The sequence below is a fragment of the Toxotes jaculatrix genome, chromosome 9 (genome assembly GCF_017976425.1).
Source record: "Toxotes jaculatrix isolate fToxJac2 chromosome 9, fToxJac2.pri, whole genome shotgun sequence".
NCBI lineage: Eukaryota > Metazoa > Chordata > Actinopteri > Toxotidae > Toxotes > Toxotes jaculatrix.
Window position 1 is genome coordinate 5,238,879 of NC_054402.1, and position 21,363 is coordinate 5,260,241.

Below are 21,363 nucleotides of genomic sequence, written 5' to 3' on the forward strand. Positions count from 1 at the left end.
CAGAATACAAATAAAAAAGGGCAGGTCTGTGAGTTGCAGTGTTAGATGGGGGTACCGAGGGATGATCGATCATTGATCTGACAGATTTAACTGGAGCGGAATCGAGCTCTTCCCGCTCTGGCAGAGTCTCCGCAAACAGCCTGCGAACATTTCTCTCTCCCCCAGACGCAAACACACACAGAAAACACGTGGATGTAAACGCTCCGTAGCGGCCGAGGCGCGACTGTGAGTCTCTGAGAGGACGAAGGAAGACGCGAGAGGAAGAGCTTGAACTGTCGCCTTTTCTCTCATATTTGTGTGAAATACTTTGGTTCGTTGATCGTCGCGTCGAGGATGTGATGGGCAGCGGCATCAGTAAAAACACTAAGGTGAGTCAGTTAGCTTGGAGTTATTTACATGTTGATGTGCCAGATGAGAGTGCTCATGTTTATGTGATGTAGGGTTTTTATAACGAGTTTGTTGTGTAAATGCATAATATCAAGCCGCTTTCTTTTGATTTTGTTTTAATGAATATTATAATACAGTTTGATATGCGTAGATTCATGCTACTCGTCAACTTTCAATGTTTTTAAAAGCACTAAAGTATCCATAAAATCAGATGTTTGGGTTGGTCCACGGCTCATTGCCGTGAATGGGACGTGTCCACTGAATCACACTGAAGTATTTTTAAAAATAGAGCTATTGATTAGCTGTGATCGGTGACCTTCCTTCCGACCCGCAGCCTGACGGTCAATAGATGTTTGTGCAGCACTGATAGAGATGGATGTAGCTTCAGATGTCACAAGCTTCGGTTTATTTGTGTTTTTTATGTGTGCAAAGACGTAAATGTTTGCAGGCTCCTGCACAGTTTTATTAGAAGCGAAATGTTTACATATTTATTTATGTTTAGGGTTTGGTTTGGTTTGGTTTGGTTTGGTTTGCAAAGCTCAGCAATTTTGTGTGAACAGTGAGGATTTGTAAACAACCTGTTACCCCTTTCCGGCGAGCCACCATTTTAAAAGGGTTTGTACTTTGTAATTAGGTAATTTAAGTCTTATTACATCACTTACTAATGCTTTATACTTTAGTAATAAGCCGTTATTAATAACAACTTTTGGGTTACCAGCTTGAGGAAAATCCTCCTCCAGCATGACACATTTGTCTTTGTAACTTTGCTTTTATCAACTGATTATTAACATTTACTGCAGGTGACTTTTACTAATGCCTCATTAGAAACACGAGGATCTTTCAATTAATCAATCAATCAGACTTTATTTGTCTCGAACTTTTCATGCAAACTCAGTACGTTGTAATGTATTAATGCCACACTTGATAACTGATTACAATGTGTGAAGCATTAAGTACTTACTAGTGTTTTACCAACATTTCTAACTGCATTATTACTGAATAGAAACACAGAGCCATGTTATTACCAGAACATTTGATTTAAACCGAGCTCACTGATCCCGAAGAGTCTTTATTCAAACAAAACAATGACAGCATCTTAACTTGTAATAAATACAGCTCCTACAGTCAACGTTTCACATATGTAGTTCTCTCTACATATGGACTATTTTAAGTCAACAGCTCGTCAGAGTCTGTACATAATTTCATAAATGGTTATTAAGTCTGTAGCTGTAAATGTTTCATTTAAATAGATTTTGCTCCAGATGATGTTTAGGGTATTTTAGTGCAACATTCCACCTGTGATTATAAGCTTTTATTTTCTATTCTCCTTTTTTCCACTACATTCAGAGAGACGCATCAACAGCCCCACGTCGATTCAGTCATGGTTTCCTCTCAAACATGGGGGTCTCCATCGCTCACAGACTTGGACACTCGGCTGTATTTTCTCAGCCTGTGGGACTGGACGAAAGGCTGCCTGTCCCCAGACTCCTGCTGCCTCCGGAGGAGATGTCCGACACAGAGAGAACTCCACCAGCTTTCATCTCCGTCTTTCTGCCTGAGTTTCCATACTGTAAATTTCCTGGACAAGACCATTTCCAGGTACTCTGGAACCACAGCGTAGGAGCAATCAACAGATCTAATCTGAGATGTTTCGGTTCAGCAGGGAGAGAGTCATGGAAACAGTGAGCTAACTGTACTTATGTGCTAACAGATCCTGGGTTTCATCGCTAAAGGATCATATGGACCCATCATGAAAGTCAAGGACGTTTTCAATGAGAAGACCTTTGCTGTTAAGGTTAGTCCAGCCACAACAATCACTACTATAGCACAACCATACTCTAAATGAAAGTAAAACACGTTTTGTGTGATCATTTTCATTATTGTGTAGGTTCTACCAAAATCAGAGATCTTGAAGCACGGAGTGCTGGAGCAGTCAAAAGAGGAAGTCATCATTCAGGTATATCACAGTAGTAAAAGAGTAAAATTCAGAGTAAAAAAAAAATCTAAATAAAAATAAAAAGTTAATTTTAAATAAAGCTTCTCAGTAAGTATAAGTACAAGTTGGAAGGGATGTCACTTCTATGAATGATATTTTGACTCTGACAAAGACTGACTCAGTTCATATATCCTGTACGTGTGTCTGAGCGATTCACTATTTTTATTTACAATCAAATTTCCAACAATGAGCACATGGAGAAATATGACATAGTTTCTGTCCATAAATAAGTTCTCACTCTTCCTGTCCATCTTTCATTGTTATATTCACTCTCACTCTGTGTGTGTGTGTGTATGTGTTGACTGTTGCGTTGCAGCGGCAACTAAAACACCCATTCATCCACAATCTGCAGGACTGCTGGCAGACGCAGCGCAACCTCTTCATTAGTGAGTTGATAGATATAAACGATGGCACAGTTCGACCCTCTCCGCTTCTACTGTCTTTATCCCTTCTTGTGTTCCTGAGAACTTTTCCCCCCTCTCGTCCCACAGTAACATAAAGTGGACTGTTGTACAAACATGCATCCTCAAGTTTGATCAGCAATCTCTGCACTGGATATTGAAGAGGTATACTGCCATCTAATGAGAGTGCTGGGTAAAGCTCACATCCTCTGCTCGGTGTGGCTGCAGCTGCTGCACCGTCTGCAGGAGGTTACAGTTTTTACCAACCATGATCACAAATGTATATCTCTCCATTATTCTTTTTTATTTCAGTTAAGATTATTGATGGATACATAACAAATAGGTTTCCAAAGTGATATTAGAAAATGTAACTCAGCAAGACAAAAGCGTGTGTATTTTTGACTTTCACTCAACTTCATTCCTTACTTCTTCCTTTCCCCAGCAACAGTGGGATGAGCAGACCTTTTTTTTTTCTTTTGTCATTCATGTGGTTTCATTATATTACATTACATTATATCTGATATTTGATTTCAGACACTTTTGACCTGCATTAACTCAGTAAGTAGCATCTGTGTGTCTCGTCCTCTGCAGTGTACGACTACTGCGGCATTGGAGACTTGTACACGTACTGGTTACTGAAGGGCCAGTTTGGGGAGGATGAGGTTCGACTCTTCGCTGCAGAGCTGGGTAGTGCGCTGGGTTAGTGTTAATCACACTGACTTATACTATTGACTTGCATGGATATAGAAATCTCCTGCAGTTGTGAAGAGTTTTTTTTATGTGTGATTTCTGTTACTTTTAGGATTCCTACATGACCTGGGGATAATTCATAGAGATATAAAGGTATGTTTTTATATGTGATGTATTTAGCCTGATAAAAAAACATCTTGTGATTTTTTTATGATGATAATTTTGCTGTATTTTCAGATGGAGAACATTCTTTTAAGTGACCAAGGTAATTCATGTCTATATTTTTGGCTTGTAAAGAATTCAAATTGCATTTGAATTCTCTGCAGTTATTAGACAAAAGACTCTTTTGCAGAAATATTTGCCACTTTATTATGTAAACATAAACCAAACAGTAGTAGTAGTAGTTGTAGAAGTAGTTTCAGCATGTGATTTGTCACTATCCAGGTCACCTTCGACTTTCTGATTTTGGACTCTCGCATCGCCTGAAACGAGGAGGACGAGCGTTTACAATATGTGGGACGATCCAATACATGGGTGAGATTTCATAAATGAAATATGTTTCTCAAGAGAATATTTTCACTTGAAATTGTCATCCGTGGCTGTTTGAGCTCTAGTATTCTGTGCAGCAGTTTTGTTTTTATCAGATGATTGTGTTGAAGCCGTGTCTTTATTTCTAACTGCATCACCATTAGAGCCCCACCTGTGTTTTGCTCCCAATGGATTCAGTTGACCTAGTTATGAATATGATGCACCTGTGATGTACGTTACATGAAACTGCTCTGGGTTCTCTGACAGGGGCTTTTCCCCAAAACATTTATGTTGGGTTTTTTTTTTTGCTCTCCAGTGTTGCAGCTTTTGACAAAAGTCTTTGCGATTTCTCTTTTATGTTCTCTTTCATGTAGAACTGTCGTCTTGAGCTTTTACCCATCTTTTTTTTCCTGTTTTGTCTGAACAGCTCCTGAGGTTTTAAGTGGGGGTCCATACAGCCATGCTGCTGACTGGTGGTCTCTTGGCATCATGCTATTCTCGCTGGTGACAGGAGAGGTGAGGATATATAAAGTCAATATTCATCAGCTATAGATGTGGCACTGTGTCAGTTGTTGGTCATTGTGGTTTGCGTACACCTCTCTGAGCATTTCTTTATGCACCTAGTTTCCAGTACCAGCAGAGCCAGACCACATCACCATGTTGAAGAAGGTCAGAGAATTTCCTTATGTCCTACCCAGCACCTTCAGCTCTGCTCTGATCTCACTGCTCTCTGAGGTTTGTAAATGTGATTCTCCTCTTTCTAATTTATACTATTTTGGTCCCTTTGAATGAATTATACTGAGTCTTATTTGTTTCCGTCTGAATTGTTTTAGCTTTTGTGCAAGAAACCAGCGAACCGCCTCCGTAATCTGGAGTGTTTCAAGATGCAGGCCTTCTTTCGTGGCACTTCATTCGACTCTCACATCCTCCAAAAGCTGCCTGTTGAATTCATCCTTGAGCTCAGGACTCATCCTGATTACACAACCAAAGCAATGAGAGGCCTTTCGTTGGACTACTTTGAAAACTTTGACTGTGATAAAATCCTTCATTCTCCTACAACTCCCACTGAACTGTCTCCTACTTTGGTCAACATGGACCTGAGCCGAGCTGCAGAGCAGACTTGTAAAGCTTAAGACTGGACTGTGAAATGAGAGACTCCACACGTGATGAATATTTCTCCCCAAATCCTCTTTTGTCCTCCTCACTTTCATTGTTTCAGGCTGATGTTCTTACTGACGTTTCTCTTAACATTGCCCTCTTACAGTCCAACTGCCTCTGTGACAATGTCCATGTGAGTCAATAAAAATGTTATGTGTATCTGAATCACCCTCAGCATGTTGTTTTAATGTAGCTACAATAAAAAAAAATTCAGTTATGTCCATTGCCAAGAATCGTAAAAGGCCAATATTATCTCTTTTACAACATTTCAATTAAAAAAAAAAACATTCTTAAACTTACTTTATAAAGAGGTTAACAACATCAGCAACGATGTCCATTTATACTCATCTCTCTTACTAGGTTAGTGAGCAAATTGGCCTAATTTATGAAGAAAAAAAATCAATGTAGCACATGTAATTATACCTGTTATACTGAAACAACATGAAAGTAGAGCATTAAAGTTCATTCTTGACCATGGAACACTTTTCTGACATAAATAATATCTGGACTCAAGATGCACTTACTAGCTTTTTCAGGTGACCAAACTTGAGGTGCGGTGACAGCTCTGAAAAAAGATAGCAATTGGATTTTGAGCCAAGATTTTCTTGCAACACCATGTAAATGTAACATATGGTACAACATGTCTGTTACATTTAACAAAACAATGGTCCAAACCATGGCTGTTCTGGAGCTTTCAGTCATATCACATGATCGTCCTCAAACCATGAAGTTGCCTCATCATAAAATTGTGGATGTTTTTTTTTCTAAGCACTTGAAAGACGTCTCATCCGTGCTGGTTTCAACATGGAGTTTACACTGACAGAACAATCTCATCACAACGTCCATTTTATAGCTGTTCTAAAGCTCAACACTTAAACAGTCTCAACTTTAAAGCCGCTGTGGATGATCAGTCCTTAATGTGCTCAGCAAAAAATGTAAACTTGAATCTCTGCAATTTCATAACAACTGGAGATAGTAGCGTTAATTTTAAATCTGTCATCATATGAATGCTGTACCTGGATACATTATGACCAACTTTCAGCCTTGGATTGACCTATTTAGTGGAGTACTCACAAACCCATCGAGGACAACCTTAATAGGACAGAAAATTGAGGACCAGATAAAGTATCATCATTAAATGTTGTTAATTAGGTAACAGAGAAAAAAATGAGAGTCCCGACGGAGGCAGCCACGTATAATTGCTGTACTTCCTGAAGTCGTGTGTCTATTTAAAACTGTATCTCCTGAATGGGAGTACACCAGCTCCTCCTCACACTGCCTCCTGACATTGAAATCCCTCTCAGGCCCTTGTCTTAGACAGGTCCACCATTTCTGTGTTGTGGCTGTATAGAGGCAGGCAGTCCAGTGACCCATATCTAGTTTCAGAGGCACACTGACCCACTATAGTGAAAAGAGGAGTCCCCTGAAATGCCAGTGAGCCGTCCCACTGAGTCTAACCAAATAGTAACATTATATAACAGAACTGACAACATAGAACGTGCAGTTTCCTGAACGTAGCTTGAACTGTAATGATGCAGATCAACGTAATTCAACATCGTCAGCTAATCACGATTAAATTCAAAAGACAGCTTGCAGTTTGTTCAGCTTGCAGAATAGCCTCGTGTAATTTCTCTGTTAGTATTTTAAAACAAACATTGACTAACACTTTAAGCTTTCAGCCAAAGGCCAATGCAATATGTACAAGATACATAAAGGGCAAAATGTTGATAATTCCTTCTTCAAAATGGAAAGGATTTAGCTGACCTCATTTTGATCTAATTTGGGCCATATTAACATGTTCATTTACATTGACTGGAACCTGGAAATGATTTCTATTTCTGACACATTACATCATTTTCTTTACAGTTTAAAGCTCATAAAAGAAGCCACTGAGTGCATGAATTGCTCTGAGACTCAAACACCCCTGTGAATTCGAGGGTGAAGACCAAATTATCAGGAGACTTGAAACCTTCCTCAGGGCACATTTTGACTAATTAAAATAAAAATAGCACACCACAGGGAATGGTTAAACGCTTAAATTAGGTTGGTATAGGGGTAGAGGGCTCTGACAAAATTCATTATTTATTTTTTTTCACAATAAGCCTGAATATGGAGTTAAGCAGACATGGTTAAAACAGTATGTATGTAAGAGTTCAAGTTGTAAAATGGCCATCCAAGTTCAACTTATCTACAACACTCCACGTTTAGAAGCACCACGTTGCAAAGTGACTTGAGGAATTAGAAAATTGCCTTATCAGGGTGAAAAAGATGCAGCTGCACAATTTAAAAAACATCACTACATTTAAATAGAACAATGAATCATCAAAATTCTCACATTTATTTGGGGCAAAGGTGGGCGTGAAAGCCCCGCCCAGGGGTGTTGGCTTATGAGGTGTGACACACTTGAGCTGGATACAAACTAGAGCTGACTGAAAGGCTCCGTCAGTGTTCATCACATCGGTGGACAGGACACATTTAATTTCACTTTCTGTCAGGTAAGACCTCTCACTGCTTGACTCTTTTTGAAGGATTACTTCAGCAGTTCAAAGTGGACTTTGTGTTTTATCCAATTTAAGTTTGCAGCAAAGATGTCATTTTTACTTGCGGCAACCCACTCCCATCTTTTACACCAAAAAAATGTTTAGTTTATTTTATATTTGTCTGATCCTTTAACTTTGTGTCTTTCCAATATGAAATAATAGTGCACTCAATGTTTTAAGGTTGGCTTACGCTCCAAAACAGCTGCATGGATTTTCATGTTTTTAGATCTGTATCTATGGAAGTTGAAACTTTATCAGGTCGGTGAAACCCAGCTGAGAATATACACAATATAAAAGGACCAGTTTGTTGCTACTATCACACTTAAGCCTTAAAGTGGCTCTGCTTCATTTGAGAAAGAGAGAGAGGGAGAGAAACCAATGACATTTTCTGTCTCAACAAACTCCACCGAGGCATAGAATCTGTCTTTTTTTGGTTGTTAGTGTGTGACTAATACAATCAGAAGGTCACATCTTCTACCAAAGGCTGTACAGGACAGTCAGTTACTCAGGATGACGTACCAGTTCCCCGCGCTCTCCGAGGCACAGAAGAGGGAGCTACATGAGACTGCTCTACGCATAGTTTCTCCAGGGAAGGGCATCCTGGCTGCAGATGAGTCTGTGGGTCTGTAGCACTTGGTTTCTTTCTTTTCTTTCTTTCACTGAAACATTTTCACAGTCTCCACACATGGTAATATGTTGTGCACACATCACATATAATAATATTACCCGCAGGCAGCATGGCTAAGCGGCTGGCCCAGGTCGGAGTGGAAAACACAGAGGAGAACCGCAGACAGTACCGGCAGATTCTCTTCAGTGCAGACGATCGCATCAACAGCTGCATCGGAGGGGTCATCTTCTTCCATGAGACACTGTACCAGCACTCTGACAACGGTGTACCCTTTGTCAAAATGATCAGGGACAGGGGTATCCTGGTTGGCATCAAGGTGTGGCAGTTCAGTACCAACTGAAATAAATGTGGTGTATTGTATTGTACCACCTTTAATGATAACAGGTTGATTTCTTTATATCAAATATAACTTTGTGGTAATAAATTTCAAACTAATTTCTGTATAAAAGAACGTAACATTGTTGTCTCTTCTCCATCCCTTATTACTCAGGTTGACAAGGGTGTTGTCCCCTTGGCAGGAACATGTGGAGAAACCACCACACAGGGTCAGATAAAAAACAACTTTGGTTTAGTTAACTGCTGATATTAACTATTTCACCCACAGAAATTCCAATTCCAAGACAATTTATAGGTTTTCTTTTTTTCAAACCTCTTCCATAGGTCTGGATGGACTGTCAGAGCGCTGTGCACAGTATAAGAAAGATGGAGCCATCTTTGCAAAGTGGCGCTGTGTACTCAAAATCAGTGACACCAATCCATCTAAACTGGCTATCTCAGAAAATGCAAATGTTCTTGCACGCTACTCTAGTATCTGCCAGCAGGTCAGGATTCAGTATTATAGCGTAGCTTGTTTCAAGATCTTTCTGATGTTATGGTTCTGTCTTTTTCTGATAATACATCTGTTCCTCCGTCAGCACGGTATTGTGCCCGTCATAGAGCCAGAGATTTTGCCTGATGGAGATCATGACCTGAAGCGTTGCCAGTACATCACTGAGAAGGTGGGTCTCTTTTTGTTTTGGTTGACGTACAGCATGTGCATGGGTGTGTTGCTACTATAAGAGGTGAGACAATGTGTGGATTGCAGGTCCTGGCTGCAGTGTACAAAGCCATGTCGGACCACCATGTGTACCTGGAAGGAACTCTCCTCAAACCCAATATGGTAACTCCTGGACACAGCTGTCCCACCAAGTACAGCCCAGAGGAGGTTGCTATGGCAACTCTCACCGCCTTGCGTCGTACTGTTCCCCCAGCGGTCACAGGTGAGCCAAAACACTGCCGTGTTAGGAGAGGATTTTACACAGAAATATATGAAATCTGCAGAAACAGAGGAGAATGAAGTTACATTTTCTGCTTCCTGCAGGAGTGGCTTTTCTCTCTGGCGGGCAGAATGAAGAGGAGGCCTCCGTGCACCTCAATGCCATCAACAACTGCCCTCTGGCCAAACCCTGGATCCTGACGTTCTCTTTTGGCCGAGCCCTGCAAGCATCTGCACTCAGAGCCTGGAGAGGACATAAAGAGAACGAGAAAGCCGCCACTGAGCAGTTCATCAAGAGAGCAGAGGTACTTTTATTTACTGCAGATAAATCATGTGATGTGAGCCTTCACCACAGAGCAGAGTTTTTATGTTTCTTTGTTTGCTTGTTTAATGTCTTCTCTGTCCACAGGTGAACAGTCTGGCGTGTCAGGGGAAGTACACTGGTGGTGATAACTATGGTGAGGCTGACCAGCGTATTTATAGATCCTGTTATGCATACTGAATAGTATGAGAAGCCACATTTAAATTAGCATTGTGTCCCTCCATTACCATAACAAGACATATTAGAGAGGAATTGTCATGTAGACGCTAGATACAGTATTTCAAAATATTGACACTCATGATGATGTTACATGGAAACAAGTGACAACGTGTCTTCTTGCCTTGACAAATGAGGACAATCAGAACATGGCCTTGGATATTTCTAATGCATGTATTGAATGAAAGGTGATTGCTTTACTTTTGTTGTGGGTGCACGGTATGCTCTTAATCGTGACAGTACCATAACTAAAGCTTTAAAGTCCTGCATTTACTACTTAGGATCACAAATACTAATTTGCTATGTGCTGTAAGTAAATTAAATTTTAACTGCAGAACAATAATATTAGTTTTTATCACAGCACAGTTACACAAATAGTAATAACGGCTGAATATTTGTATGTAGAATCCCCCAGATATTAAATAGAAGTATATTCAAGTTGTGCAAAGCTTCTCTGTGTGTGTGAGCATGTGGATTTGTTTGGTTTAGTCTTACTATTTATTTTGCAACGGCCACGTACAAGTAGAAAATTAGAATTAGCTTCAAGCTAATTTTCATCTGCAGTCCCTGGGCTGAAAGTATGTTCAGCACAATGACACAATACAGCTCAGTGGGACTTTTATGTGTGTTACCATTCTCAAGAGTATTCTCTGTGTCTTAAAGTCTAAATATAATATAATGTAAATGTAACCATTCAAACAATAAACGGTGTTCAGGTAAAGTCTGGTGTGGATATTGTGTTTTGTGATAATCAAAAGTTATATGAAAGGTTTACAAACTAACACAGTAAATTACAATATTTTTTTCCATATTGTACAAGAAACTTCCAAAATAGAGATGGTTTTATGGCCCACTGATAACAAACAGTTTAACTTTGTTTCTTTAGACCTCAAACATGCTATAAAATGATCGCATATTTGTATAAATATAATCTTGGATTACCAAATCACAGATTTTGATACTTTAAATACATCCTGATGATAACACCTATGTACTTTCATTCAAATAAAATTCTGAATGAAAAACTGTTACAGGTGGGAAATGTTATATCCCTCAAACAAATGAGAAAACTGGTTACAACATCTGAGGTGAAGCAGAGAAGAATAATATAATTATTATTCTATATATTACCTTGATAGCATGCAAAATAAGTACATAGAAAATAGAAGAAGTTGCACCTATAAGTTTAGACTGGTAGTTTTGAATATGTAGCCCCCATACAATATCCCATTAAATCTTCTCATGAAATAGAGACTGTTTCTGCTTTCTTTCTTTCACTGTACAATTTATCTGTGTGCTGTGAATAAATAGAATAATTCAGCAACTTTTTAAAAGTGATGTGAAGGAAATCTGTTCAACAGAACTACATTTCTCTCTCCTCAAACATACTGCAATTTCTTTTAATCTTACACCAACCTTAATTACATATTATTAAATAGTCCTCAAGGTCACAACAAAGATACTGTGTGTAGCTTAGTTGCACAGTGTTGAAATAACATAGCACTATTTTACTGCTTCACACTCACGTGACAGAATCAGTTTTCAGTTATAAACATATCATCATAATCATCACTGTCAAGTACCAAAGCACACTGTATATGATGTAAATAAACAAGTAAACATGTGTACAGGAGCTGACCAGCTATGTCATGTATATAAAGTTATTCAGTATTTATTCCAGCATTTTTTGTACTCTGCAAACAAATCCTTGTATGTGTACACAGACATGGCAAATAAAGATAATGCTGATTCAGACTGATTGATTGATGTGCAAAAACTGTGCTATAATACCTCAATTTGTAGTTGTTAAGCTATAATGTTTATTGTTTCATTCACTAAGTATCTATCGATCTATCTTTCTAGTAAAGAGGGCTAAAGAAGTAAAGTGTTAGTGGGCAATGGGACCAAACAGTCTCTAATCTGAATGTAGGTACAGAATAGACGGCCTTCACCTAAAAAATGTAGTCATGTGGTTCTGAATATGTGGCCCACATAATATACCTAATTCGATATTTTAATCTGGCGCATGAAATTATCAAAGAAACGATTGATTGCTATCACTGCACCTGGTCAATTTGGCGGACTATTTCGTATGGCGGATGTGTCAGTTGTGGGCGCAGTGTTTCCGGTGTTCATGAATGCCTCGGTAAAGGAGCGCGGTTCCTGAAGAAAAATAGGAGTAGAGGGCTCCGCGTCGAGAGCATTCTCTACACAGGACACTAATCTGCACGCTGTAACCGACAACAACACGTTTTTCGATTTTTCCCCCTCTTTTTCGTTCGACGATTTGCAGCCGCTCGGAGTCCGATCTCGGTGTGTTTTCGCCAGCCGTTTAAAATCTTGCCAGACCGTTAGCTCAAGTAGCGCCCTGTCCGTAAGCAGCGATGTCGGGTGTTGTGCGAGGCCCTGCTGGGAACAACGACTGCCGAATTTACGTGGGAAATCTCCCCCCTGATATTCGCACGAAGGATGTGGAGGACGTGTTCTACAAATACGGCACAATTCGAGATATCGACCTGAAGAACCGGAGAGGAGGGCCGCCTTTCGCCTTCATTGAATTCGAAGACCCGAGGTAAGGTGCTAACTTGACGATTGGTTAGCTTGTTAGGCCAGAGCCACCGCCATTGTGTTGCTAGTAAACGCGTGTGCTAACACATCACTCATGGGCTCAGACTATACTCTGGACTTCCTATACATTGTTCTTGTCACGAAACGTGGTGTGTGCACTTTCGGTTTCGGCTTTGTGATTTACTTGTTCCTTGTAGAAACATTATCCAGTTATACTCTTCAAAAACGTTGTTGTGTGGCTGTTTTCATTGCGCCCGTAATGTTCACACGAACATCCACTGTGCTTTGTTTCTGTCCTGTAGATAAGTTCCGTGAATGCTCGCAACCTTACGCTTGATTGTGCAATATCTAGTCAGCGCCAGTGTGCTTTTATTTGCAACGACTGAGTAACAAGTTGCAACGATATTTCTCGCTTCAAAAATTAAAGACAGATTACTTCAGTTACGTGCACGTCTGCGGCGCGGATTAGGAGACCAGATAAAGCTAGCTGCTAACATGGCTGCCGCCGCCCGTGCGCGGATTTTCCATGTGTGTGTACCTCGAACTCCACAGACCCTCGTGTGTTAATGTTTACACTGTGCTGTTTTATTGACAGGGATGCTGATGATGCAGTCTATGGACGTGATGGCTATGACTACGACGGCTACAGACTGCGTGTGGAGTTCCCTCGGAGCGGCAGGGGTTCCAGAGGCGGTTTTGGAGGGATCGGTGGAGCTCCCAGAGGCAGATATGGGCCTCCATCCAGACGCTCCGAGTACAGGGTCATTGTATCGGGTAGGCACATTAGCCCGTCCTGTATTTGGCTATCATACTGGGAGGGTTGTTATTAGCATTGATATTGCTATAGAAAGCCGATCCTTGGACTGTTGCTATCGTTTTGCTTGTGTGATGTAGTTATCGCTCTTGGGTGTAACTTCTAGAGATCAGCTTTCTGCAGCAAACTGTCATTTTCCATTTCAGACAACAAACAAGATTACATATTGATCATACATGCATGCAAACAGGGATGACGTTTTGTTTTTTTTAAGTCCAGCTAAAATTAGAGACATTAATTTAGAAAATAGTTAATACTACATAATACTGGTCAGTAATGTATTAACAGTGGCATAAACCATGATGCAATAAACAAGGAGGTGACTGTTTTGTTTATCACTTGCTTGGAAGGGACAATGATGTTTGACCAATAAGAAAAAAACAGCCAGCATTACCCTTGAAGGCTCATTTTCATCTGTTGTCACCAGCCTATAAAAAATGCACCCCACAAACAGAACATATGCTAAGTTTATTTATACCACACAATAGTAGATTACTGGTGGGATATGAATATGACTAAAATTGATCTCAGCAGTAATATGAATTGAAATGTCTGAGTTATTAAATCTTACAGCGACCATTTAGGGAGACAAATAAGTCATGTGGTTTTAAGGTATGTTTCTGCCCATAAAGTGTGTTAGGGAACATAATTTTCATCCTGTGTTTCAGGGCTGCCTCAGAGCGGCAGCTGGCAGGACCTGAAGGACCACATGCGTGAGGCAGGCGACGTGTGCTACGCTGATGTTTTCAGAGATGGCACCGGGGTTGTAGAATTTGTGCGCAAAGAGGACATGACCTATGCCGTTCGAAAGCTGGACAACACCAAATTCCGCTCACATGAGGTATGTGTACTGATTTGATTAACTGTCATGGAAAGTGTTTCTTTGCTGTGCCGAGGTGAGTACTTTGAGGAAATGCCACGCTTTGAAGCACACCTGGCCCTCATTTCCATCTATGGTATTTGCACCATAGGCAGGGATGTTGCCTTTTCAATGTCAAGTTCTCTTGTGTCCGCCAGGGAGAGACTGCTTACATACGTGTGAAATTAGACGGTCCCCGCAGCCCAAGTTATGGAAGATCACGCTCCCGCAGCCGTGGCAGCCGGAGCAGGAGCCGCAGTCGCAGCGCCAGTCGCAGCCGCAGCAATTCCCGTGGCCGTGGCAGAGGATCGCCCCGCTACTCGCCTCGTCACAGCCGCTCTCGCTCCCGTTCCTAAACCTTTCTACCACCAATGTTTTGCCCTTTTGATGTATACCCCTTGTTTTTACCTCTTATGAGTTTCTCCAGTTGTCAGCTATTTTTAATTTTTGCATTTCATGTCCCGATGTCCTTGTGGATGATCTTGGTATGTAGATGTACCCCCCCCCCCCCCCTTCACCCTTTCGCCGCCCACTCCAGCTGCTTCGTCCTCTTGTTTTCTCCCTCTCTCCTTTCTGTCCTCTCAATTTTTGCAACATTAGAAATGTGTTGTGTTGAACTTCAAAAATGTTGAGTTGCTGTAAATTGCACTCAATGTTTTTGAAAGTATTGAAAATTGAGTTTTGTTTTGTTTTCGTTTTTTTTTTTAAGTAGCTTTTCTCATTGGATATGTGGGGTGGGCTGTTTGGACGGGGAGCCCAATGCTTAACTGTATTTTACCCTTGTGTCTTCCTTTAGACATCTGAAGAGAAGGATTAAAGTGATTTGGAATAAAACCATTGTGGAGCACATTTCATTTGTATGGTCAGGATAGGACATCTAATTGAGGAGCAATCAGGTCGAGGCAATGGTACGCTTCATATTCCATAAATTGAACGTTTTGATCGGTTGCCATATCATGCATGTCATATTTAACAAAGCCATATGTGCTGTACTTTGTTACATATATGAGATTTTTAACATGCTACTCTGGCCTGTGACAGAATAAGCAGTCCTAGATCAAGTGTTGTGATGTAAGTGTAACATCTTTGCTGTCAAATGTAAAATTCTGAATCACTACTTTGTTTCAAAAGCGTCCCACTTCTAACTTAAATGTCCTCAAATGTTTTAACTTCAGGGAGTGATAGTTTTTGTGGCATTTTTTTTCTTTTCTTGATCTGACATGAGTGCTCAACATGGAAAAATTAGGCCCAAAAATCTTGACATTTTATTCTAACGGTTTGCCTCTGATTTTCTTCCTGGTATTTCAAGGTTTTGATTGGAGGAGTGGCTCAGTGGATCCCAATCCTTGGAGCTGGATGAGTGGATCGATTAGGGAAGGGATAGGCAAGGATGGATGCTCGGAACGGGATCAGTTTTCCAGGATTCAAATGAGAGTTGATTTCAGAACTAAGTAACGGGGAGTCCCAGAGCAACTTTTTTTTTTCTATTAGGCCCTCCACACCCCCTGCCTATCTTTAAAGTTTTTCAGTGATAATGGCTTTATTTTACAAGAAAACGAAACTGAGGACCAGGAAGTTGGATCAAAGGATGGAATCGTAGATGCCTGGTATGAAGGAATTAATTAAAATTGGGGCGGTTGGGAAGGGGTTTTATTTGGGAGTAGTTTGTATGTTTTATTTTGCTTAATCTTACTTTTTCTCTTAGCATTTTCAATAAAACACTTTCAAACAATGACACTTTAGTTTGTTTTTATTTGTACTTTAACCCAAATATCATTTCATGTTACTATCTGGAACGTAAACATTCTTAAAGGTTCTTCCTTGTTATATTTTAAACTACAGCCCAGTGCATAATTTTAACTGATTGCAAAACCACAAGAAACCATATGTGTACAGCTGCAACCAGCTGAGCAAAAGAGCTCCACATTAGGCTCATTATGTAAATGACAGAAGACCTGAACCAACGCTATACAAATGTGTATGTTTGGTATTCAAAGCTCCAGCGCCTCAGCGGTGACGGTGACTGATGAAAAACCCCGTACTCACAGCCAAGTGATACCTACCTGCAGCCAAGGTCTCGTTTCCTCTTAGCCCACAGTCAGTGGTGTATACTGTGAATGATGCATTGTGGGATGAAATAAGATGCCGGCAGACAGGAGCTGGAGAAAAACGCTTGCAACACACGGGGAGGCTGCAGCCCAGCCAATGGCAGGCTGCAGCATGTAGCAGAGGGGCGGGGAGCTGCTGGAGAGAGCACAGCCGAGAGCCAACCTACCTACATGCTTATTGTGTAAATCTTTAAAAAGCAATTAGCCGCAGCATCATCTAAATCTCCCCCCCTCCTGTGGCTGGGTGAAACATATATTTGCAAAGAGGTGTTTTTCAGGCGGTTGAAGAAAAGGGTGAGTTGCAGATTTCCTGATCTGAAAAAAAAAAACATTGACTTGCATGTCTTGATATATTTCTGATTCGAGTTTCTCTTGTGATGGTGAGCTTTTACTGTTTGTCTTAATTCATATCGACTGCTTAGACATGTAGACTGTGTTGGCACGGATAACAGAAGGCTGATTTTGACTGAGCAGATAATTAACCAGATGTATTTTTATGATACTTTTGGTCTCCGCATGCAGAAGCTGCTTTTATCGGAAAGTGATTTAAGCCAAGTAATTTAACTCCACCTGTATCAAGTTTCGCAGCCAATCTATGCAACGCTCAAGTCACCGTCCGGTTTAGAATAGAAATAGAAACACAGAAGCGCAAGTTATGATTATGAATCAGTGCAAACGATAGAAAACGCTGTGCCAAACGGACAGTCCTCTGCGTATGACTGATGTTTGCGATGATCCGGCTGGCCTAAACCATCACCCATCACCACGTGCGGTGTTCATTTTCAGTGCGGTACGTCTGAGTGAACGTGCGCTTTCCTTTCTCAGCAGGCATCATCATCATCATCCTCAACCATGACTGACAGGAAAGCTGTGATCAAGAACGCAGACATGTCCGAGGACATGCAGCAGGACGCCGTGGACTGTGCCACCCAGGCCATGGAGAAGTACAATATAGAGAAGGACATTGCAGCGTACATCAAGAAGGTGAGACAGGACGGGTGCATGGATGGATCCAAGTAGAGCTGTGTGAGCTTACATCAGTGGCACATGATGTGCAAATTCAGAGCCTTTTTTATTCTCAGATCTATTTTTGGTCAGTGTGGAGACAGGGCTCTTATGATCAGGGCCGTAGCCAGGATTTGTGAGTTTATAAGCTCCCCCCCCCCCCCCCCCCACCCAACAAAAAGCACCACCAACAGGAGCCCAAGAAGGTCTCTGCAGTTTTGGATTTGATGTACACTGATTTCCCAACATGAGGGTCGAAATCAGTCAGTCGCGTTTTATTTGTGTAACGCCTTTCACAAAGGTTAATGCCATTCACGCGGCTTCAGAGGTGACGAGCTGATAAGACAGCGCAAAGATAAAATGTTCATTAGAGACAAGTACACACAAAAATAAAAGCTGAAATAATAAAAACAGGAAAACAGATATAAGACAATGCAAAAAATAAAATATATTAAAAACACCCTAAACATGGTAATTTAATAAATAAAACATATTTATCAGACACCAGTCTAAAACGTGAACCTTTTGAATCCTCAACTCCTTTTAATTTGTGGATTTTTATCCCGGGAACACACCAGTTAGTTGGCAGTACCCCAGTATCCTCAGTGGTAGCTACGGTCATTATATGTAAGGTAGGATTTGAAAATTGCTACCGCTGGTTTTAATTTTTCTCTTCTGACCTTGTTTTTTTTTATTTTCTCAGGAGTTTGACAAGAAGTACAACCCCACCTGGCACTGCATCGTCGGGAGGAACTTTGGCAGCTACGTCACCCACGAGACAAAGCATTTCATTTACTTCTACTTGGGCCAAGTGGCCATTTTGCTCTTCAAGTCTGGCTGAGAAGTTTCTGATGGGTGTTGAGGAGTTTTTCTCCCTGAACCTCAATCGGAAATGCACTGGTGGCAGATGTCTCCCATACACTAATAACGACATACCATAACGATGCAAAACCGGCCGTGCGCAATTGCATGGACTATACACTATTTAATATGTATGTTACAGTAAGTTTACTTTTTGATAGTTGCCATTTGAATGCAACTGAAGTAGTTTTTGTTGATGCTGTTAAATTCTAGGTCGTAAAAGATTTCGGAGTGGCCCTTGATTGTATAATACAGGAAAGCTGTAGAATGTAGTGGTGCATCTGCTTTCCTTCACAAGTGGCATTGCCAGACCCTGTTATGAGACTCCATCTGTCGGCTTAGATGGTAAAGTCATACTGCGTGCACCGGTTTAACAATTCATCATCAAGATTTTAACCTGTGATCATGAAAAGAAGTTGGTTCTTGGGGCAGAATTGTCAGGCTCTATTCACATAATGAGTTATTTCACAGCAAGGACATACTCTAACCTTACAGCATGAGTTCAGTTTATTACTCCTGTCTTATTAATTTAAAGGGATTGTGTTGTCTGGAGATGCATTCACTAATGCTTTCTTGTTTTCAATTAGGATTTAAAGATCCCCAACAGGAGTGAAATTTTAGCAGCCACTTTCAGAAACGATGTCACAACATCCAACACACTTGACATTTTGGAACCGACACGAGCCAGTGCAAGCATTTCCACGGATGTTTGGTTTGTCAGTGCTTAAATTTTCACTGTGAAGAATGACAGAGCAAATACAGCTCACATACACAGACCTTAGCCTGTAATGTCTGAATAATAATGCTATGGACCGGTTACCAAAATCTCCCAACTCATCTACATAGATTTCAGTCTTATAATCCTTTGTTTTTGCATGTTTTGGACGATAATAACCATGATTTCTTTAACTGTCAGACACAAACAAAAGCTCATCTTGGAGCTAAATAATTTGCATTATTTAACTTTCACTTTTGAGTATGTAGATATTGGACTGAACCGATGTGTGTCTTGTCCCAGTAATTGCTAGAACGCAGCATTAGGAAGGTGATTTAGATAGAAACATCCGCAGGCACCTCCACCAAGGCTACCAACACCCCTGTGTTTCAGATGGTTGTGTCGTCTTATGTGGCTTGTGATTCTTTCAGGTTGCATTATCCCCAGCCTTTATTTTTGCATTGCCAGTGTACTGCCAGACATACAGGAAAGACATTTGGAGTTAAGACTTCCTAAAGCAACTGCAAGCAGGTGTAACTCTTGTCTAGCACACTGATTTTGAGTTTTCATTTTGTTATGTCAGTATGATTAGTTTGAAATAGCAATGCACAATGTCTGGATGTTGATAAAGTGTGTACTTTGGGAGGGCAGATTGGAGAGATTTAGTCCACAGAGTTGGAGAGCACACACACATTTCTCGCTGTGCGTAAAGACTGAGTTTACTCAGTTCACTCCCATATTCCAGCTATGGGTGAAAAGTGTATCTCTCTGGTGTTAGCTTGGATTGTTTTTGATGGGATGTCTTCCTAACTATTGTCAATGTAAACTGATTTAGTATTGTTTTCCTCTGGCATGTATTTTTGCTGTGTATATGTAGGAGCCGTTCCAATGCTGTTAAATTTGCACAAAACGTGTGCCTGTCATTGCTCTCAACTGTAACCGGCTTGAGTACAATTGCACTTCATTAGAATTATCCAGTAGGTTGCTACAGAACCAAAATCGTATAAACGATAAAATAAAAATTAATTGTTGAGTTATTACACTGTGGCCTTTTATTTTGTCAGTGCCCTTTTTTGATGGAAACATTGATTGATCTGTCAATGTACAGAAAATAAATCTCAACACTTTTGAAAATTTTGAGGGAAGTTTCCAGGAAATCAGCTGGAAAATACAAGTTTAAATTTATGTATTTTTCATGAGGAGTACTAACATAGTTTTCAACTGAAATCTGTAGAAGCGAGAGCATGCAGAGTTAGTAGAGCTGAGAAGGCAGACAAATTAAAGGACAAGTGACTAATGAATAATTTCTAGATACAGACTGAGGTCAAAGTGGGTGTAATGAGATACTCTGTGGAGTTAACTGGGACACTTTGCCTAAATATTAGAAAACGATTCTCATTTCTCCATACTTCTGAAGCTTAAACATTCCTTTTAACCTACTGATGTGTTGGGATTCACAGCTCCCCTCAGTGAGTGAAAAAGCCTGAAAAAGTGAAATGAATAAGTAATCAAAGACTGCTGAATGATGTAAAAAAAAAATGTTTCGTAATGGTCACACATGTGTATTCACTCACTTTAAACAGAAGTGCGTCAGAGGCTTGTCTGCTATTTCACCAAACCTTCACTGATGGTTTACACTCTTGTTTTTTTCCCATCAGCATCTCCTCCCCCCACATACCTGCCTGCTTTCTCTTTCATAGCCTCTGGCTGCCTTCATCCATCTTCCCACACGGAACTGTAATTCATGGTCAGAGCACATTCACATGTGGACCACATAGGTAATTGACTGGATGAAAAAACTAACCCATGCTGTTTGAAATTAAAGGTACATCTGAATTATTGTATGTATGACATTAAGTTTGATCATTTTAGACGATAAAAATTCAGTTGATGTGTTTAAACTGTGGCCTTAAAACCTACAAGCTCACAGATGGATGTTTGTTTTATACCTGTGGAGATTATAGAGTTGTCAAACCTTTTTCTAACTGATCATTTTCTCATAGTTTTAACTCCAGCTATATCTTCATCTCTCACTTTCCATTTTCCAAAAGACTGAAACCTGAAGCATTCAATATCTCTGAATGATCTTAAACATGTCCTTTTATTGCGACATATTTTTATCCATTTGCTCTCAAAAGGCTCTTTTCAGCTCCTCACAGGTTTGATCTGAAAAGCATTTGAATAACCTGAATTGCACCAAACAGACTGTTGTTTTGGCTCAGGCTGAAAATACCCTCCTGTTTTGTTTGGAGCGTGGCTCTCATTGATGTGGTGAATGTTTGTGCTCTGCAGATGCCTCATAGACTGTGAGA

General features: G+C 40.4%; 4 protein-coding genes across 7 annotated transcripts; all 4 read left to right on the forward strand.

Annotated features, from left to right (window-relative positions):
- The first annotated feature begins 338 nt into the window (after window positions 1-338).
- On the forward strand, window positions 339-5,135 carry rskra (ribosomal protein S6 kinase related a). Its single transcript, XM_041046924.1, has 12 exons — window positions 339-368; window positions 1,735-1,986; window positions 2,099-2,182; window positions 2,276-2,344; window positions 2,700-2,769; window positions 3,376-3,483; window positions 3,587-3,627; window positions 3,712-3,739; window positions 3,919-4,008; window positions 4,430-4,518; window positions 4,627-4,737; window positions 4,836-5,135. Exons 1-12 carry the CDS (start codon window positions 339-341, stop codon window positions 5,133-5,135), a joined length of 1,272 nt encoding a protein of 423 aa, XP_040902858.1.
- A 3,075-nt stretch (window positions 5,136-8,210) lies between these two features.
- aldoca (aldolase C, fructose-bisphosphate, a) lies at window positions 8,211-10,085 on the forward strand. Its single transcript, XM_041046238.1, has 8 exons — window positions 8,211-8,322; window positions 8,433-8,644; window positions 8,819-8,873; window positions 8,989-9,149; window positions 9,243-9,326; window positions 9,413-9,587; window positions 9,689-9,888; window positions 9,993-10,085. Exons 1-8 carry the CDS (start codon window positions 8,211-8,213, stop codon window positions 10,083-10,085), a joined length of 1,092 nt encoding a protein of 363 aa, XP_040902172.1.
- A 2,174-nt stretch (window positions 10,086-12,259) lies between these two features.
- On the forward strand, window positions 12,260-16,097 carry srsf1a (serine and arginine rich splicing factor 1a). 2 transcript variants are annotated; one of them, XR_005894573.1, is made up of 5 exons: window positions 12,260-12,693; window positions 13,285-13,463; window positions 14,172-14,344; window positions 14,521-15,270; window positions 15,672-16,097. XR_005894573.1 is itself a non-coding variant. In XM_041046204.1 (4 exons), exons 1-4 carry the CDS (start codon window positions 12,506-12,508, stop codon window positions 14,716-14,718), a joined length of 738 nt encoding a protein of 245 aa, XP_040902138.1. In that variant the 5' UTR covers window positions 12,260-12,505; the 3' UTR covers window positions 14,719-16,097. The 2 variants fall into 2 exon arrangements, 1 of the variants encoding a protein (XP_040902138.1); XM_041046204.1 differs by having other exon boundaries at window positions 14,521-16,097.
- Window positions 16,098-16,409: 312 nt separating this feature from the next.
- On the forward strand, window positions 16,410-20,078 carry dynll2a (dynein, light chain, LC8-type 2a). Of its 3 annotated transcripts, none has more exons than XM_041046207.1 (3): window positions 16,410-16,436; window positions 17,299-17,454; window positions 18,179-20,078. In XM_041046207.1, the coding sequence occupies exons 2-3, from the start codon at window positions 17,323-17,325 to the stop codon at window positions 18,314-18,316; spliced, it is 270 nt and encodes an 89-aa protein (XP_040902141.1). In that variant the 5' UTR covers window positions 16,410-16,436; window positions 17,299-17,322; the 3' UTR covers window positions 18,317-20,078. The 3 variants fall into 3 exon arrangements, with proteins under 3 accessions (XP_040902141.1, XP_040902139.1, XP_040902140.1); XM_041046205.1 differs by lacking the exon at window positions 16,410-16,436 and adding an exon at window positions 16,627-16,764 and having other exon boundaries at window positions 17,296-17,454; XM_041046206.1 differs by lacking the exon at window positions 16,410-16,436 and adding an exon at window positions 16,703-16,764.
- The last annotated feature ends 1,285 nt before the right edge of the window (window positions 20,079-21,363 follow it).

Excerpts from the sequence above, each read along its gene's own strand:
- rskra (XM_041046924.1), top strand. The coding sequence starts at position 339 with ATGGGCAGCGGCATCAGTAAAAACACTAAG. Across the intron at positions 3,740-3,918 it reads CATTCTTTTAAGTGACCAAG|GTCACCTTCGACTTTCTGAT; the intron begins GTAATTCATGTC and ends GTCACTATCCAG. Across the intron at positions 4,519-4,626 it reads TCTCGCTGGTGACAGGAGAG|TTTCCAGTACCAGCAGAGCC; the intron begins GTGAGGATATAT and ends TTATGCACCTAG.
- aldoca (XM_041046238.1), top strand. The coding sequence starts at position 8,211 with ATGACGTACCAGTTCCCCGCGCTCTCCGAGGCACAGAAGAGGGAGCTA. Across the intron at positions 8,645-8,818 it reads GTATCCTGGTTGGCATCAAG|GTTGACAAGGGTGTTGTCCC; the intron begins GTGTGGCAGTTC and ends CTTATTACTCAG. Across the intron at positions 9,327-9,412 it reads GCCAGTACATCACTGAGAAG|GTCCTGGCTGCAGTGTACAA; the intron begins GTGGGTCTCTTT and ends TGTGGATTGCAG.
- srsf1a (XM_041046204.1), top strand. The coding sequence starts at position 12,506 with ATGTCGGGTGTTGTGCGAGGCCCTGCTGGGAACAACGACTGCCGAATT. Across the intron at positions 12,694-13,284 it reads ATTGAATTCGAAGACCCGAG|GGATGCTGATGATGCAGTCT; the intron begins GTAAGGTGCTAA and ends TTTTATTGACAG. Across the intron at positions 14,345-14,520 it reads CCAAATTCCGCTCACATGAG|GGAGAGACTGCTTACATACG; the intron begins GTATGTGTACTG and ends TGTGTCCGCCAG.
- dynll2a (XM_041046207.1), top strand. The coding sequence starts at position 17,323 with ATGACTGACAGGAAAGCTGTGATCAAGAACGCAGACATGTCCGAGGAC. Across the intron at positions 17,455-18,178 it reads TTGCAGCGTACATCAAGAAG|GAGTTTGACAAGAAGTACAA; the intron begins GTGAGACAGGAC and ends TTATTTTCTCAG.